This window comes from Melozone crissalis, unplaced genomic scaffold (assembly GCF_028551555.1).
Source record: "Melozone crissalis strain CALT ecotype California unplaced genomic scaffold, PUWL_Pcris_2 ptg000520l_1, whole genome shotgun sequence".
NCBI lineage: Eukaryota > Metazoa > Chordata > Aves > Passeriformes > Passerellidae > Melozone > Melozone crissalis.
The window spans coordinates 27,358-44,110 of NW_026536221.1; the positions used below are offsets into that span (position 1 = coordinate 27,358).

The 16,753-nt window shown below is 57.2% G+C and overlaps 1 protein-coding gene across 1 annotated transcript in view; it reads right to left on the bottom strand.

Moving 5' to 3' along the window:
* Window positions 1-16,109, bottom strand: part of PTK2B (protein tyrosine kinase 2 beta) — a gene marked incomplete at its 3' end in the record, with an annotated part of 43,122 nt that extends 27,013 nt beyond the window's left edge. The window contains 6 exon segments of the mRNA XM_054295116.1: window positions 164-218; window positions 3,313-3,375; window positions 7,400-7,479; window positions 9,687-9,774; window positions 12,114-12,292; window positions 15,960-16,109. Coding sequence (XP_054151091.1) covers window positions 164-218; window positions 3,313-3,375; window positions 7,400-7,464 — 183 coding nt within the window.
* Between the last annotated feature and the right edge of the window lie 644 nt (window positions 16,110-16,753).

Sequence of the window (16,753 nt, forward strand, 5' to 3'; positions counted from 1 at the left end):
ACACACAGGGACACACATGGACATGGACACACGGACACACAGGGACACACACATATGGACACTCACATGGACACACAGACACACACATGGACACTTGGACACGCGGGGCGTGGTCACACATGTCCCTGGTGCCACAGCCGTGCCACACCCAGGTGTCCCTCACCTTGAGGTTCTCCAGCATCTGGCTGGGGAAGAACAGGTCCAGCCCCACCTCCTTCCTGCAGGGGACAGAGAATGCCGGGAATGTCAGCGGGAATATCCAGAACAGCCAGGAGGGGAGGGGACGGGGGATGAGGAGATGAGCGAGGATGAGGAGGATGAGGAGATGAGGGAGGATGAGGAGGAAGAGGAGCATCAGGAGGATGAGGAGAATGAGGAAGATGAGGAGGATGGGGAGCTGCAGGAGGATGAGGAGAATGAGGAGGATGAGGAGGAAGAGGAGCATCAGGAGGATGAGGAGAATGAGGAAGATGAGGAGGATGGGGAGCTGCAGGAGAATGAGGAAAATGAGGAAGATGAGGAGGATGGGGAGCTGCAGGAGGATGATGAAGATGTGGAGGATGAAGAGTAGCAGGAGACTGAGGAGGATGAGGAGGATGAGGAGGATGAGGAGGATGAGGAGGATGAGGAAGATGAGGAGGATGAGGAAGATGAGGAGGATGAGGAGGATGAGGAATAGCAGGAGGATGAGAAGGATGAGGAGATGAGGGAGGATGAGGAAAATGAGGAGCATCGGGAGGATGAGGGGTAGGAGGAGAATGAGGAGGAAGATAAGGAACATGAGGAGGATGATGAAGATGAGGAGGATAAGGAGTAACAGGAGGAGGATGAAAAGGATAAGGAGGATGATGAAGATGAGGAGGATGAGGAGTAGCAGGAGCAGAGGTCCAGCCCCACCTCCTTCCTGCAGGGGACAGAGAATGCCGGGAATGTCAGCGGGAATTCCCATCCCAAAGAGGAGGGGAGCGGGGCTGAGGGGGGGCCCGGGAGGAACGGGGGGGATGAGGAGATGAGGGAGGATGAGGAGGATGAAGGAGGATAAGGAGTTGCAGGAGGATGAGGGAGGATGAGGAGCATTAGGAGGATGAGGAGTAGCAGGAGAATGAAGAGGAAGATAAGGAACATGAGGAGGATGATGAAGATGAGGAGGATGAGGAGGATGAGGAGCAGCAGGAGAATGAAGAGGAAGATAAGGAACATGAGGAGGATGATGAAGATGAGGAGGATGAGGAGGATGAGGAGAATGAGGAGGATGAGGAGGATGATGAAGATGAGGAGGATGAGGAATGGCAGGAGGATGAGGAGGAAGATAAGGAAGATGAGGAGGATGATGAAGATGAGGAGGATGAGAAGGTTGGGGAGTAGCAGGAGGAGGATGAACAGAATGAGGAAGACGAGGACAACGAGGAGCTGCAGGAGGATGAGGAGGAAGATAAGGAAGATGAGGATGATGAGCAAGAAGATAAGGAAGATGAGGAGGGTGACGAGAATGAGGAGGATGAGGAGGATGAAGAGGACGAGGAGGATGAGGAGCATCAGGAGGATGAGGAGTAGCAGGAGGAGGATTATGAAGATGAGGAGGATGAGGAGTTGAGCAAGGATGAGAGGAGTAGCAGGAGAATGATGAAGATGAGGAGGATTATGAAGATGAGGAGGATGAGGAGGATGTGGAGAATGAAGAGGATGAGGAGTAGCAGGAGGAGGATGATGAAGATGAGGAGGATGAGGAGTAGCAGGAGCAGAGGTCCAGCCCCACCTCCTTCCCATGGAGGGACAGAGAATGCCGGGAATGTCAGCGGGAATTCCCATCCCAAAGAGGAGGGGAGCGGGGCTGAGGGGGAGCCCGGGAGGAACGGGGGGGATGAGGAGATGAGGGAGGATGAGGAGGATGAAGGAGGATAAGGAGTTGCAGGAGGATGAGGGAGGATGAGGAGCATTAGGAGGATGAGGAGTAGCAGGAGAATGAGGAGAATGAAGAGAATGAAGAGAATGAAGAGAATGAAGATAAGGAACATGAGGAGGATGATGAAGATGAGGAGGATGAGGAGGATGAGGAGCAGCAGGAGAATGAGGAGGAAGATAAGGAACATGAGGAGGATGATGAAGATGAGGAGGATAAGGAGTAACAGGAGGAGGATGAGAAGGATGAGGAGGATGAGGAGAAGCAGGAGCAGAGGTCCAGCCCCACCTCCTTCCCATGGAGGGACAGAGAATGCCGGGAATGTCAGCGGGAATTCCCATCCCAAAGAGGAGGGGAGCGGGGCTGAGGGGGAGCCCGGGAGGAACGGGGGGGATGAGGAGATGAGGGAGGATGAGGAGGGTGAGGAGCCACAGGAGGATGATGAAGATGAGGAGGATGAGGAGTAGCAGGAGAATGAAGAGGATGAAGAGGATTAGAAGGATGAGGAAGATGAGCAGGATGAGGAGGATGATGATGAATAAGAGGAGGATGAGGAGTAACAGGATAAGAAGGATGAGGAGTAGCGGGAGGAAGATGAGGAGGATGAGGAGTAACAGAAGGAGGATGAGGAGGTAGATAAGGAAGATGAGGAGGATGAGGTGGATGAGGAGGATGATGAAGATGAGGGGGAGGAGGATGAGGAGGATCAGGATCAGGAGATGTGGGAGGATGAAGAGCTGCAGGAGGATGAGGAACCACAGGAGGATGATGAAGATGAGGAGGATGATGAAGATGAGGAGGATGATGAAGATGAGGAGGTTGAGGAGCATCAGGAAGATGAGGAGTAGCAGGAGAATGAGGAGGATGAAGAGGATGAGGAGCATCAGGAGCATCAGGAGGATGATGACGATGAGGAGAGTGAGGAGGATAAGGAGGATGAGGAGGATGAGGAGGATGAGAAGATGCAGTAGGACGAGGAGGAAGATAAGGAAGATGAGGAGGATGAGGAATTGCAGGATGACAAAGATGAGGAGGAAGAGGAGGATGAGGAGGATGAGGAATAGCAGGATGAGGAGTGAGGAGTAGCAGGAGGATGACGAGGATGATGAAGATGAGGAGGATGAGGAGGATGAGGAGGATGAGGAGGATGAGGAGGATGAGAAGGATGATGAAGAAGAGAAGGATGATGAAGATTAGGAGGATGATGAAGATGATGAAGATGATGAGGATGGTGAAGATGAGGATGATGAGGAGGATGAGGAGATTGAGGAGGATGATGAAGATGAGAAGGATGAGGAATTGCAGGAGGATGCTGAAGATGATGAAGATCACGATGAGGATGAGGAGGGCGAGGAAGGCCCTCAGTGTGTCCCCAGCCCCAGGGTCGGGCGGTGGCTCTGGGCTGGACTCACTCCAGGAACTCGAAGTTGGATTTCTTGTCCAGCGCGTTCTGGGGCATGTCCTTGTAGAACCTCCTGGGGACAGGGGACACAGCCTGTGACACACGGCCTCATGTCCCCCATGTCCCCATGTCCCCCAGGTCCCCATGTCCATGTCCCTCCATGTCCCAGTGTCACCCATGTCACTCTGTGTCCCCCATGTCCCTCCATGTCCCCATGTCCCTCCATGTCCCCGTGTCCCCACATCCCCCATGTCCTTGTAGAACCTTCTGGGGACAGGGGACAAGGACACAGACCCTGACACATGGCACCATGTCCCCCATGTCCCCCATGTCCCCATGTCCTTCATGTCCATGTCCCTCCATGTCCCAATGTCACCCATGTCACTCTGTGTCCCCCATGTCCCCCATGTCCCTCCATGTCCCCATGTCCCCACATCCCCCATGTCCTTGTAGAACCTTCTGGGGACAGGGGACAGGGACACAGACCCTGACACATGGCACCATGTCCCCCATGTCCCCATGTCCCTCCATGTCCCCATGTCCCCACATCCCTCATGTCCTTGTAGAACCTCCTGGGGACAGGGACACAGCCTGTGACACATGGCACCATGTCCCCCATGTCCCTGTGTCCCCATGTCCCCATGCCCCCGTGTCCGCATGTCCCCATGTCCATGTGCCTCCATGTCCCCCCATGTCCCCACATCCCTCAAGTCCTTGTAGAACCTCCTGGGGACAGGCACACGGGGACACCAGCCCGTGACACAGGCCACCATGGCATCATGTCCCCATGTCCCCATGTCCTTCATGTCCCCGTGTCCCCACATCCCTGTGTCCTTCATGTCCCTCCATGTCCCTCCATGTCCCCCATGTCCCTATGTCCCAATGTCCCTCCATGCCCCTCCATGACCCTCATGACTCCCATGTCTCCATGTCCCTCCATGCCCCTCATGTCCTTCATGTCCCCATGTCCCAGTGTCCCTCATGTCCCTCCATGTCCCCAAGTCCCTCCATGTCCCCATGTCACCCGTCTCCCCACATCCCCCATGTCACCCATGTCCCCCCATTGTCATATTCCCCATTCCTCCATGTCCCTCGTGTTCCCCTTGTCCCCATTTTCCTCCATGTGCCTCATGTCCTTCATGACCCCACGTCCCAGTGTCCCTCATGTCCCTCCATGTCCCCATGTTCCTCCATGCCCCCTGTGTCCCCCATGTCCCCATGTCCCCATGTCCCCCATGTCCCCATGTCCCCCATGTTCCCACATCCCCCATGTCCTCCATGACCCCCATGTCCCCCATGCCCCCAGGTCCCCCATGTCCCCATGTTCTTCCATGTCCCCTGTGTCCCCCATGTCCCCATGTCCCCATGTCCCCATGTCCCCCCTGTCCCCATGTCCCCCATGTCCCCATGTTCCTCCATGTCCCCTGTGTCCCCCATGTCCCCATGTCCCCCATGTCCCTCCATCTCCATATTCCCTGTCCCTCCATGTTCCTCCATGTCCCCCATGTCCCCCATGTCCCCATGTCCCTCTATGTCCCCAGGTCCCTCCATGTCTCCATGTCCCCACCACATGCCCCACGTCTCCATATCCCCCATGTCCCCCATATCCCACATGTCCCCAACGTCCCTCCATGTCCCCATGTCCCTCCATGTCCTCATGTCCCCCATGTCTCCATGTCCCCTATTTCCCTCATGACCCCCTTGTCTCCATGTCCCCATGTCCCTCCACATCCTCATGTCCCCCATGATTCAATATCCCCCATCCCTCCATCCTCCCACGTCCCCCTGTCCCTCCAAGTTCCCCCATGTCCCTCCATGTCCCCACATCCCTGTGTCCCTCATGTCCTCCATGTCCCTCCATGTCCTCCATGTCCCTCATGTCCTTCCACATCCCTCCATGTCCCTCATGCTCCCCATGTCCCCCATGTCCCAATGTCCCTCCATGTCCCCCATGTCTCCATGTTTGCCATGTCCCTCCATGCCCCCCATGTCCCCATGTCCCCATGTCCCCATGTCCTCCATGTCTCCACGTCCTCATGTCCCTCCATGTCCCCCACATCCCCCCTGTCCCCACATTGCCCATGCCCCCTATGTCCCTCCATGTCTCTCCATGTCCCCATGTCTCTCCACGTCCCCACCATGTGCCCCACCTCTTCATGTCTCCCATGTCCCCATGTCCCTCCATCTCCCCATGCCCCCTATGTCCCCATGTCCCTCCATGTCCCCCATGTCCCTCCATGTCCCCCAGGCCCTCCTGCCACCCCCAAAGGAGCTGGAACTTCCCTCCCCAAACCCACAAGGACAGAAGGACACAGAGGACATGGGGACAAGGGACACAGGGACAGGGGGACACGAAGACAGAAGGACAGAAGGACACAGGTTCACAGGGAACATAGGGACACAAAGACACAGGGACAGGGAACGTGGGGACAAGGGGACACAGGGACACCGGACCAGAGGACATGGGGCCAGGGGACACATGGGGAGAAGGGGAAACCAGGCCTGGAGACACAAGGGGACAGGGGACAGTGAGACACAAAGACACAGGGACAGAGGGACACACAGGGACAAGGGGACACAGGGACAGGGGACACGGGGACAGAAACACACAGGGGCACAAGGACACAAGGATACATGGACACAAAGACACTGGGACACAGGGCCAGGGCACATGGGGACAAGGGACGTGGACAGGGGACATGGGGACACAAAGACGCAGGTTCACAGGGACAGAGGGACACATGGGGACACGGGGACACAAGGGGACAAGGGGACACAGGGACACACAAGGACACACAAGGACACAGGGCCGGGGGACACAAGGGAACAAGGAGACACGGGGACACAAAGGGACACAGGGCCAGGGGACACATGGGGACAAGGGGACACAGGGACAAAACAACACGGAGACACAAGGACACACGGAAACAGGGGACACCAGGGGACACAAAGGGACACCAGGGGACATCAGGGGACAGTCGTACCTGAGCTGGAGGCAGCTCAGCTGCAGCGCCAGGTACACAAGGGGACAAGGGCACAAAGTGACACAGGGACACAAGGGGCAGGGGACAGCAGGGGACAAGGCCACAGGGACAAAACCACACGGGGACAGAAAGACACAAAGACACAGGGCCAGGGGACAAGGGGACACATGGGGACAAAGGGACACAGGAGACACTAGGGGACAGGAGGGGACATGGGGGGACACCAGGGGACAGGAGGGGACGCAAAGGACATCAGAGGACACAGGGGGACATCAGGGGACAGGAGGAGACACAGGGGACATCAGGTGACAAGGAGATACAGGGACAAAATGACACAGAGACATAAAGATACAAAGACACAGGGCCAGGGGACAAGGGGACACATGGGGACAAAGGGACACCAGGGGACACATGGGGACACCAGGGGACAGCCATACCTGAGCTGGAGGCAGCCCACCTGCAGCACCAGGGACACAAGGGGACAAGGGGACAAAGTGACACAAAGGGACAAGGGACAGGGGACACCAGGGGACACCAGGGGACACAAAGGGACACCAGGGGATAGGAGGGGACACAGGTGACACAAGGGACTGTAGCTGAGCTCGAGGCAGCCCAGCTGCAGCGCTGGGGACAGAAGGGGACAAAGTGACACAAAGTGACACAAGGGGATACAGAGACACAAGGGACAGGGGACACAAAGGGACACAGAGGGAACACCAGGGGACACCAGGGGACATTAGGGGACACAGGTGACACCGTACCTGAGCTGGAGGCAGCCCAGCTGCAGCGCCAGGGACACAAGGGGACAGGGACAGAGTGACACAGGGACAAAGTGACCCAAAGACATAAGGGGCAGGGGACACGGGGGACACCAGGGGACACCAGGGGACACCAGGGGACACAAAGGGACATCAGGGGACATGAGGGGACACAGGTGACACCGTACCTGAGCTGGAGGCAGCCCAGCTGCAGCGCCAGGGACACAAGGGGACAGGGACAGAGTGACACAGGGACACAAAGACACAGGGACAGGGGACACAGGGGGACATGAGGCGAACACAGAGGACACAAAGGGACATGAGGGGACATGAGGGGACACAGGTGACACGGTACCGGAGCTCGAGGCAGCCCAGCTGCAGCGCCATGCCCTCGCTGACCTTGCTGGCGTAGCTCTGCATGTACTCGCTGCGGAGCTGGGGACAGCGGGGACAGTGGGGACACTGGGGACACCCAGGGACACCCAGGGGACAGTGGGGACACCCAGGGGACAGTGGGGACACCCAGGGGACAGCGGGGACACTGGGGACACCCAGGGGACAGTGGGGACACTGGGGACACTGGGGACACCCAGGGGACAGTGGGGACACCCAGGGACACCCAGGGGACAGTGGGGACACTGGGGACACTGGGGACACCCAGGGACACCCAGGGGACAGTGGGGACACCCAGGGACACCCAGGGGACAGTGGGGACACCAGGGACACTGGGGACACCCAGGGGACAGTGGGGACAGTGGTGACACCCAGGGACACCCAGGGACACCCAGGGACACCCAGGGACACCCAGGGACAGTGCGTCACCACGGGGACAGTGGGGACAGTGGGGACACCCAGGGACACCCAGGGACACCCAGGGACACCCAGGGACACCCAGGGACAGTGCGTCACCGCGGGGACAATGGGGACAGTGGGGCCACCCGGGGACATCAGGGGACAGTAGGGGATGGCAGGGGACAGCAGGGGACAATAGGGACACCAGGGAGACCCGGGCACAGTGTGTCACTGTGGGGACACCCAGGGACAGCAGGGACAGCAGGGACAGTGGTGACACCCAGGGACACCAGGGAGGCCCAGGGACAGCGCGTCACTGTGGGGACAATGGGGACACTGGGGAGAGTAGGGACACCAGGGACAGCCGGGGGACAGCGGGGACACCCTGGAACAGTGTGTGTGACAGTGGGGACAGTGGGGACACCCAGGGACGGCGCGTCAGGGGGCACAATGGGGACAGCAGGGGACAGCGTGTCACCACGGGGACAAAAAATGGGGACATCTGGGACAGCCGGGGGACAGTGGGGGACGGAGTGTCACCCTGGGGACAATGGGGACAGTGGGGTCAGTAGGGACAGATTTGGGGACAGTAGGGACAGCGTCACCGCGGGGACAATGGGGACAGTGGGGCCACCCGGGGACACCCAGGGACACCCAGGGACAGTGCGTCACCACGGGGACAGTGGGGACAGTGGGGACACCTGGGGACACGCAGGGACAGCGTATCACCGCGGGGACAGTGGGGACAGTGGGGACAGCAGGGACACCCGGGGACACGCAGGGACAGCAGGGACAGTGGTGACACCGGGACACCCAGGGACAGCATGTCACCGCGGGGACAATGGGGACAGTGGGAACACCGAGGGACAGCAGGGGACAGCAGGGGACAGCAGGAGACACCCAGGGACACCAGGGAGACCCAGGGACAGCGTGTCACCGCGGGGACAATGGGGACAGTTGGGGACATCCAGGACACCCAGGGCTGCTCAGGGACACTGGGGGACAGGGCATCACCACAGGGACAATGGGGACACCTGAGGGACAGCGGGGACAGTGGGGACACCCAGGGGACACCCAGGGGACACCCAGGGACAGCACATCACCGCTGGGACAATGGGGACAGTGGGGACACTCAGGACACCCAGGGACAGCGCTTCACCATGGGGACACTGGGGACAATGGGGACAGCAGGGACAGTGGTGACACCCAGGGACACCCAGGGACACCCAGGGACAGCGCGTCACCGCTGGGACAATGGGGACAGTGGGGACAGCGGGGACAGCAGGGGGCTGTGACAGAGATGGTGACAGGCCATCCCTGGATGTCCCTGAGCATCCCTGGACGTCCCACTGACCATTCCCACCACCAGGACGGTGCCACCACCGCCACCCCAAGCCGCCAAAACCTCGGGAATTCCGGGAATTTCAGGAATTTCGGGAACTTCGGGAATTTCGGGAATTTCTGGGGGGGGAATTTTGTGAATTTTTTCAGGGGAATTTTGGGAATTTTTTCGGGAATTTTGGGAATTTTGGAATTTTTGGGAATTTTGGGAATTTTGGAAAGTTCATGAATTTCGGGATTTTTGGGAATTTTTGGAATTTCGTGAATTTTTGGGGGGAATGTCGTGAATTTTTTCGGGAATTCCGGGAATTCCGGGAATTCCGGGAATTTTGGGAAGTTCATGAATTGTGGGAATTGTGGGAATTTAGGGAATTCTGGAAATTTCAGGAATTTCCGGAATTTCCAGAATTTCAGGAATTCCGGGAATTTCAGGGATTTTGGGAATTTTTTCGAGAATTCCGTGAATTTCGGGAATGCCGGGAATCCGGGGTCCCCGGAGCAGCCCTGACCTGCTGGTAGAAGTAGAGCAGCGTGGTCCGGTCCTCCTTGAGGCTCTCCAGGAAATCCTCGGGCAGGTACCGGATCTGCAGGTCGTACCTGGGTGGGGACACCAAAACCCCCCCGTGATGCCACCACCGGGGACAGCGGGGACGACGGCGACAATGGGGACAATGTGGGGACAAAGGGGACAATGGGCACAAAGGGGAAAAGGGGACAAAGGGGACAATGTGGGGACAATGTGGGGACAAAGGGGAAAGGGGGACAATGGGGACAATGGGGACAATGGGACAAAGGGGACAAAGGGGACAATGTGGGGACAATGGGGACAAAGGGGAGAATGGGGAGAATGGGGACAATGGGACCATGGGAACAATGGGACAAAGGGGACAAAGGGGACAATGTGGGGACAATGGGGACAATGTGGGGACAATGTGGGGACAATGCTGACAATGGAGACAATGTGGGGACAGCAGGAACAAAGGGGACAATGGGAACAATTGGGACAATAGGGACAAACGGGACAAAGAGGATAATGTGGGGACAAAGGGGACAATGGGGACAATGTGGGGACAACGGGAACAAAGGGGACAATGTGGGGACAATGGGGACAGTGGGGACAAAGGGGACAATGGGGCCAATGGGGACAATGTGGGGACAATGGGGATAAAGGGGACAAAGAGATAAAGGGGACAATGTGGGGACAATGTGGGGACAATGGGGACAATGGGAAAATGGGAAGAATGGGACAAATGGGACAAAGGGGACAAAAGGGACAATGGGGACAATGGAACAAAGGGGACAATGTGGGGACAAAGGGGACAAAGGGGACAAAGGGGACAATGGGGACAATGGGACAAAGGGGACAATGTGGGGACAAAGGGGACAATGTGGGGACAAAGGGGGCAATGGGGACAATGTGGGGAAAAAGGGGACAATGGAGCCAATGGGGCCAATGGGGACAAAGGGGACAATGGGGACAACGTGGGGACAATGTGGGGACAATGGGGACAAAGGGGACAATGTGGGGACAATGTGGGGACAATGTGGGGACAATGGGGACAATGTGGGGACAATGTGGGGACAAAGGGAACAATGTGGGGACAAAGGGGACAATGTGGGGACAATGTGGGGACAATGGGGTCAAAGGGGACAATGGGGACAATGTGGGGACAATGTGGGGACAACGGGGACAATGGGGACGATGGGGACAAAGGGGATAGTGGGGACAATGGGGACAATGGGGACAATGTGGGGACAATGTGGGGACAATGTGGGGACAATGGGGACAATGTGGGGACAATGTGCGGACAAAGGGAACAATGTGGGGACAATGGGGACAATGTGGGGACAATGTGGGGACAACGGGGACAATGGGGACGATGGGGACAAAGGGGATAGTGGGGACAATGGGGACAATGGGGACAATGTGGGGACAATGTGGGGACAACGGGGACAACAGCGGCAATGTGGGGACAATGGGGACAACGTGGGGACAATGTGGGGACAACGGCGACAATGGGGACAATGGGGCCAATGGGGACAAAGGGGACAATGTGGGGACAATGGGGACAATGTGGGGACAATGTGGGGACAACGGGGACAATGGGGACGATGGGGACAAAGGGGATAGTGGGGACAATGGGGACAAAGGGGACAATGTGGGGACAATGTGGGGACAATGGGGACAATGGGGACGATGGGGACAATGTGGGGACAATGTGGGGACAACGGGGACAATGGGGACGATGGGGACAAAGGGGATAGTGGGGACAATGGGGACAATGGGGACAATGTGGGGACAATGTGGGGACAATGTGGGGACAATGGGGACAATGTGGGGACAATGTGCGGACAAAGGGAACAATGTGGGGACAATGGGGACAATGTGGGGACAATGTGGGGACAACGGGGACAATGGGGACGATGGGGACAAAGGGGATAGTGGGGACAATGGGGACAATGGGGACAATGTGGGGACAATGTGGGGACAACGGGGACAACAGCGGCAATGTGGGGACAATGGGGACAACGTGGGGACAATGTGGGGACAACGGCGACAATGGGGACAATGGGGCCAATGGGGACAAAGGGGACAATGTGGGGACAATGGGGACAATGTGGGGACAATGTGGGGACAACGGGGACAATGGGGACGATGGGGACAAAGGGGATAGTGGGGACAATGGGGACAATGGGGACAATGTGGGGACAATGGGGACAACGGGGACAACGGGGACAACAGCGGCAATGTGGGGACAATGGGGACAACGTGGGGACAACGTGGGGACAACGGCGACAATGGGGACAATGGGGCCAATGGGGACAAAGGGGACAATGAGGACAACGTGGGGATAATGTGGGGACAATGTGGGGACAACGGGGACAAAGGAGACAATGTGGGGACACGGTGGGGACAACGGGGACAGTGCCAGCACCTCCACTCGGCCTCCAGGTGCAGGCTCTCGTACTTGCGCTGCGCCTGGCCCACGGTGAGCAGCGGGTGCAGCCAGTGCAGCTCGCTGGACTTGACGTGCTTGAGGCGCAGCCCGTAGCACTCGCACAGACGCACGTCCGGCCCGATGCGCCCGCTCTGCAGGATGGAGCGGATCACCTCCTGCGTGGGGAGGGGAAAACGGGGATCGGGTGAGTGGGATCCCGTGGGATCTCAGCGCAGCAGCCCTGATGCGCAGAGTCACCGAGACAACCCTCGGGGGGCTCGGAGGTCCTGGAACGTTGCCAGAAGTGTCTGGTGGCTGGACTTGGGTCCTGCACGGGAGACGACGCCTGTGTGAGGATGGGAGGATCTCACGGGGATAAATGGTGAAGGGATGGGTTAATTGTAGTGGGAAACACAGATCCATCTCAAGGGTGGGAAATGACCATGGAGATCCATCTCAAGGGTTGGGAATGACCATGGAGGGATAGGTTAATTATAGTGTGAAACACAGATCCACCTCAAGGGTTGGGAATGACCATGGAGAGCCACCTGAAGGGTGGGAAATGACCATGGAGATCCACCTGAAGGGTTGGGAGTGACCCTGGAGATCCACCTGAAGGGTTGGGAATGACCATGGAGATCCACCTGAAGGGTGGGAAATGACCATGGAGATCCAACTCAAGGGTTGGGAATGACCATGGAGATCCACCTCAAGGGTGGGAAATGACCATGGAGATCCACCTCAAGGGTTGGGAATGACCATGGAGATCCACCTCAAGGGTTGGGAGTGACCATGGAGGGATAGGTTAATTATAGTGTGAAACACAGATCCACCTCAAGGGTTGGGAATGACCATGGAGATCCACCTCAAAGGTTGGGAGTGACCATGGAGATCCACCTCAAGGGTTGGGAATGACCATGGAGATCCACCTGAAGGGTTGGGAAATGACCATGGAGATCCACCTCAAGGGTTGGGAATGACCATGGAGATCCACCTCAAGGGTTGGGAAATGACCATGGAGATCCACCTCAAGGGTTGGGAATGACCATGGAGATCCACCTGAAGGGTTGGGAAATGACCATGGAGATCCACCTCAAGGGTTGGGAATGACCATGGAGAGCCACCTCAAAGGTTGGGAGTGACCATGGAGATCCACCTGAAGGGTGGGAAATGACCATGGAGATCCACCTCAAGGGTTGGGAATGACCATGGAGATCCACCTCAAGGGTTGGGAATGACCATGGAGATCCACCTCAAGGGTTGGGAGTGACCATGGAGATCCACCTCAAGGGTTGGGAATGACCATGGAGATCCACCTGAAGGGTGGGAAATGACCATGGAGATCCACCTGAAGGGTGGGAAATGACCATGGAGGGATGGGTTAATTATAGTGCGAAACACAGGTTTTGGAATCTTGGTACAGGGGGGGTCTAGAGAAGTAAAATGGAGGAATTGGGGCGTGTCCTGTCCTTCTTCTTCTTCTTCTTCTTGGCCTCCATCTTCTGTGGTGGTGGTGGTGCCACTTTGGGATTGGCTCTTACTGAAAGTGCACTGGTCAATAAGGGTGAAAGGCATTGGGGAGAAAAGGTAAATATCTTATACGTAGTTTTTGGGTATAAAGACAAGTGACCGCCCCGAGGGCTCTCAGTGTGCTCATGGCCGACGCGCTGTGCAGGCCTCTGTTGGGAGGGGAGAAAATCTTGTAGATAAAAACTGATAAACACTGAAAAGAGAGAAAAAACCTGAAGACTCCTTTCGTCCTTTGGAGCGCGGGCTGTCCCAGGGCCATCCCGAGCCTTCCCAGGCCATCAAAAACAGCCGAGAACGGGACAAGTGGGGATCCCACGTGATCAACTCCTCGGGGGAAAAAACCCCACAAAGAAACCCACAACAGGGATCTGGTGACGGGGGAATGCAGTGGGATCACCTCCTGGATGGGGAAAACAGGGATCAACTCCTGAGGGATGAAACCCCAGGGATCTGGTGAGGGGGGGGGATCCTGTGGGATCAACTCCTGGGGTGGGGGAAAAAAGAGATCAACTCCTGACAGATAAAACTCCAGGGATCTGGTGAGCGGGGATCCTGTGGGATCAACTGCTGGGGGAAAATCCAAGGATCTGGTGAGTGGGATCCTGTGGGATCAACTGCTGGGAAGGGGGGGGGAAACAGGGTTCAACTCCTGGTGGGCGTGAAAAGAGAGATCAATTCCTGGGAGAAAAAAAAGGAGGGATCTACTCCTGGGAAGGGGGAAATAAAAACAGGGATCTGCTGAGGGGGGAATGCAGTGGGATCACCTCCTGGATGGGGAAAACAGGGATCAACTCCTGAGGGATGAAACCCCAGGGATCTGGTGAGTGGGGATCCTGTGGGATCAACTCCTGGTAATAAGGGGGGGGGGTGGGGTAAAAACAGGGGTCGGGTGAGCGGGATCCTGTGGGATCAATCCTCGGGGTGGGGGATGAAGAGGGATCAACTCCTGGGGCAAAAAACCAGGGATCTGGTGAGGGGGGATCCACTCCAGGGGGGTGGGGGTGGGGATAGGGACCTGGTGAGCAAGGATTCTGTGGGATCAACTCCTGGGGGGAAAAAGCAATCTGGTGAGCAGGGATCCTATGGGATCATGTCTTGGGGGAAAAAACAGGTATTTGGTGAGTGGGGATCCTGTGGGATCAAATCCAGGGGTGGGAGAGGGGGGGGGAACAGGGATCTGGTGAGGGGGGATCCCATGGGATCACCTCCTGGAGAAAGAAAAAGAGGGATCAACTCTGGGGTGTGTGTGTGTGTGTGTGTGTGTGTAAGATCAGGGATCTGGTGAGGGAGGATCAACTCCTGAGGGGGAAAAAACCAGGAATCAACTCCAGGGGGGAAAAACCAGGGGCTCTCATGAGCAGGGATCCCATGGCATCACCTCCTGGAGAGAGGAAAAAGAGGGATCAACTCTGGGGATGGGGGGGATGGGGAGGGGGGAGGAATCAACTCCTGGGAGAAAAAAAGGAGGGATCAGCTCCTGGGGAGGGGGGAAATAAAAACAGGGATCTGGTGAGGGGGATCCTGTGGGATCAACTGCTGGATGGGGAAAACAGGGATCAACCCCCGAGGGATAAAACTCCAGGGATCTGGTGAGGGGGGATCCTGTGGGATCAACGCCTGGTAATAAGGGGGGTGGGGATAAAAACAGGGATCGGGTGAGCGGGATCCTGTGGGACCAACTCATGGAGGGGGAAAAACAGGTATCAACTCCTGGGGGAAAAAACCAGGGATCTAGTGAGTGGGAATTCCATGGAATTGCCTCCTGGGGGGGAAAACCAGGGATCTGGTGAGGGGGGATCCCGTGGGATCAAATCCTCAGGGAAAAAAAACCCCAGGGATCTGGTGAGAGGGAATTCCATGGGATCAACTTCTTTGGGGGGGGGGGGGGGGGGAAGGAGTAATCAATTCCTGGGGGGAAAACCCCAGGGATCTGGTGAGAGGGATTCTGTGGGATCACCTCCTGGGAGATGAAAAAAAGGGATTGACTCCTGGGGGAAAAAAGAGGGATCAACTCTTAGGAGGGAGGGGGGGGTGGTAAAATCAGGGATCTGGTGAGGGGGGATCACCTCCTGGGGAGGGGGGAAAACAGGGATCAATTCCTGGGGGGGAAAACACCAGGAGATCTGGTGAGGGGGGAATTCCATGGGATCAACTCCAGGGGGAAAAAAGAGAGAGGGATCTGGTGAGCAGGGATTCTGTGAGATCACCTCCTGGGCGAGACGAACGCCAGGGATCTGGTGAGGGGGGGATCCCCATGGAATCACTTACTGAAAAAAAAAAAAATCAATTCCCGCCCCGAGAATTCCCGCCTACCCGAATCTCGGTGGCCACGGAGCACTTGACCAGCTTGAAGTTCTTGCCCAGGTTGCAGCTGTTGCTGTAGAAGCAAACCTTGAGGATGCGCGTCTCCTCCTCCTCCTCCTCCTCCTCCTCCTCCTCCCGGTGGTGGTGATCCCGGTGGTGATCCCGGTGGTGATCCCGGGGATCCCGGGGGTCCTGGGGGTCCCGGTCCGGGGTGTCCGTGGCCTCCAGGGTGCCGGGGAGGCTGCGGGAGGAGCTGCTGCGGGGCCGCCCCAGCGGGTCGGGGAGCGCGGACATCCTCAGGAGAGACTCGGCGGCGTCAGGGGAGGAACATCCCTTCCCTGCCGGAGTGGTGGGAATGACGGCGAGGTGGGAAAAAAGGGGGAAAAAAGGGAAAAGGGGGAAAAGGGGAAAAAGGGGAAAAAGGGGGGAAAGGGGGGAAAGGGGAAAAAGGGGGAAAAGGGAAGGGGAAAGGGGGAAAGGGGAAAAAAGGGGGGGAAAGGGGGGAAAGGGAAGGGGAAAAGGGGAAAAGGAAGGGGAAAATGGAAGGGGAAAGGGGAAAAGAGAAATGGGGAAAAGGGGGAAAAGAGGGAAGGGTAAAAGGGAGAAAAAGGGGGAAAGAGGAAAAGGGCACAAGTGAAGGGGAAAAGAGGGGGAAAGGGGGGAAAGGGGGAAAGGGGGGAAAAGGGGGAAAAAGGGGAAAAGGGGGAAAAGGGGGAAAAGGAAAAGGAAGAGGGAGAGGAAATGAAAAAGGAAAAGGAAAAGGGGAAAAGGAAAAGGGGAAAAGGGGAAAAGGGGAAAAGGGG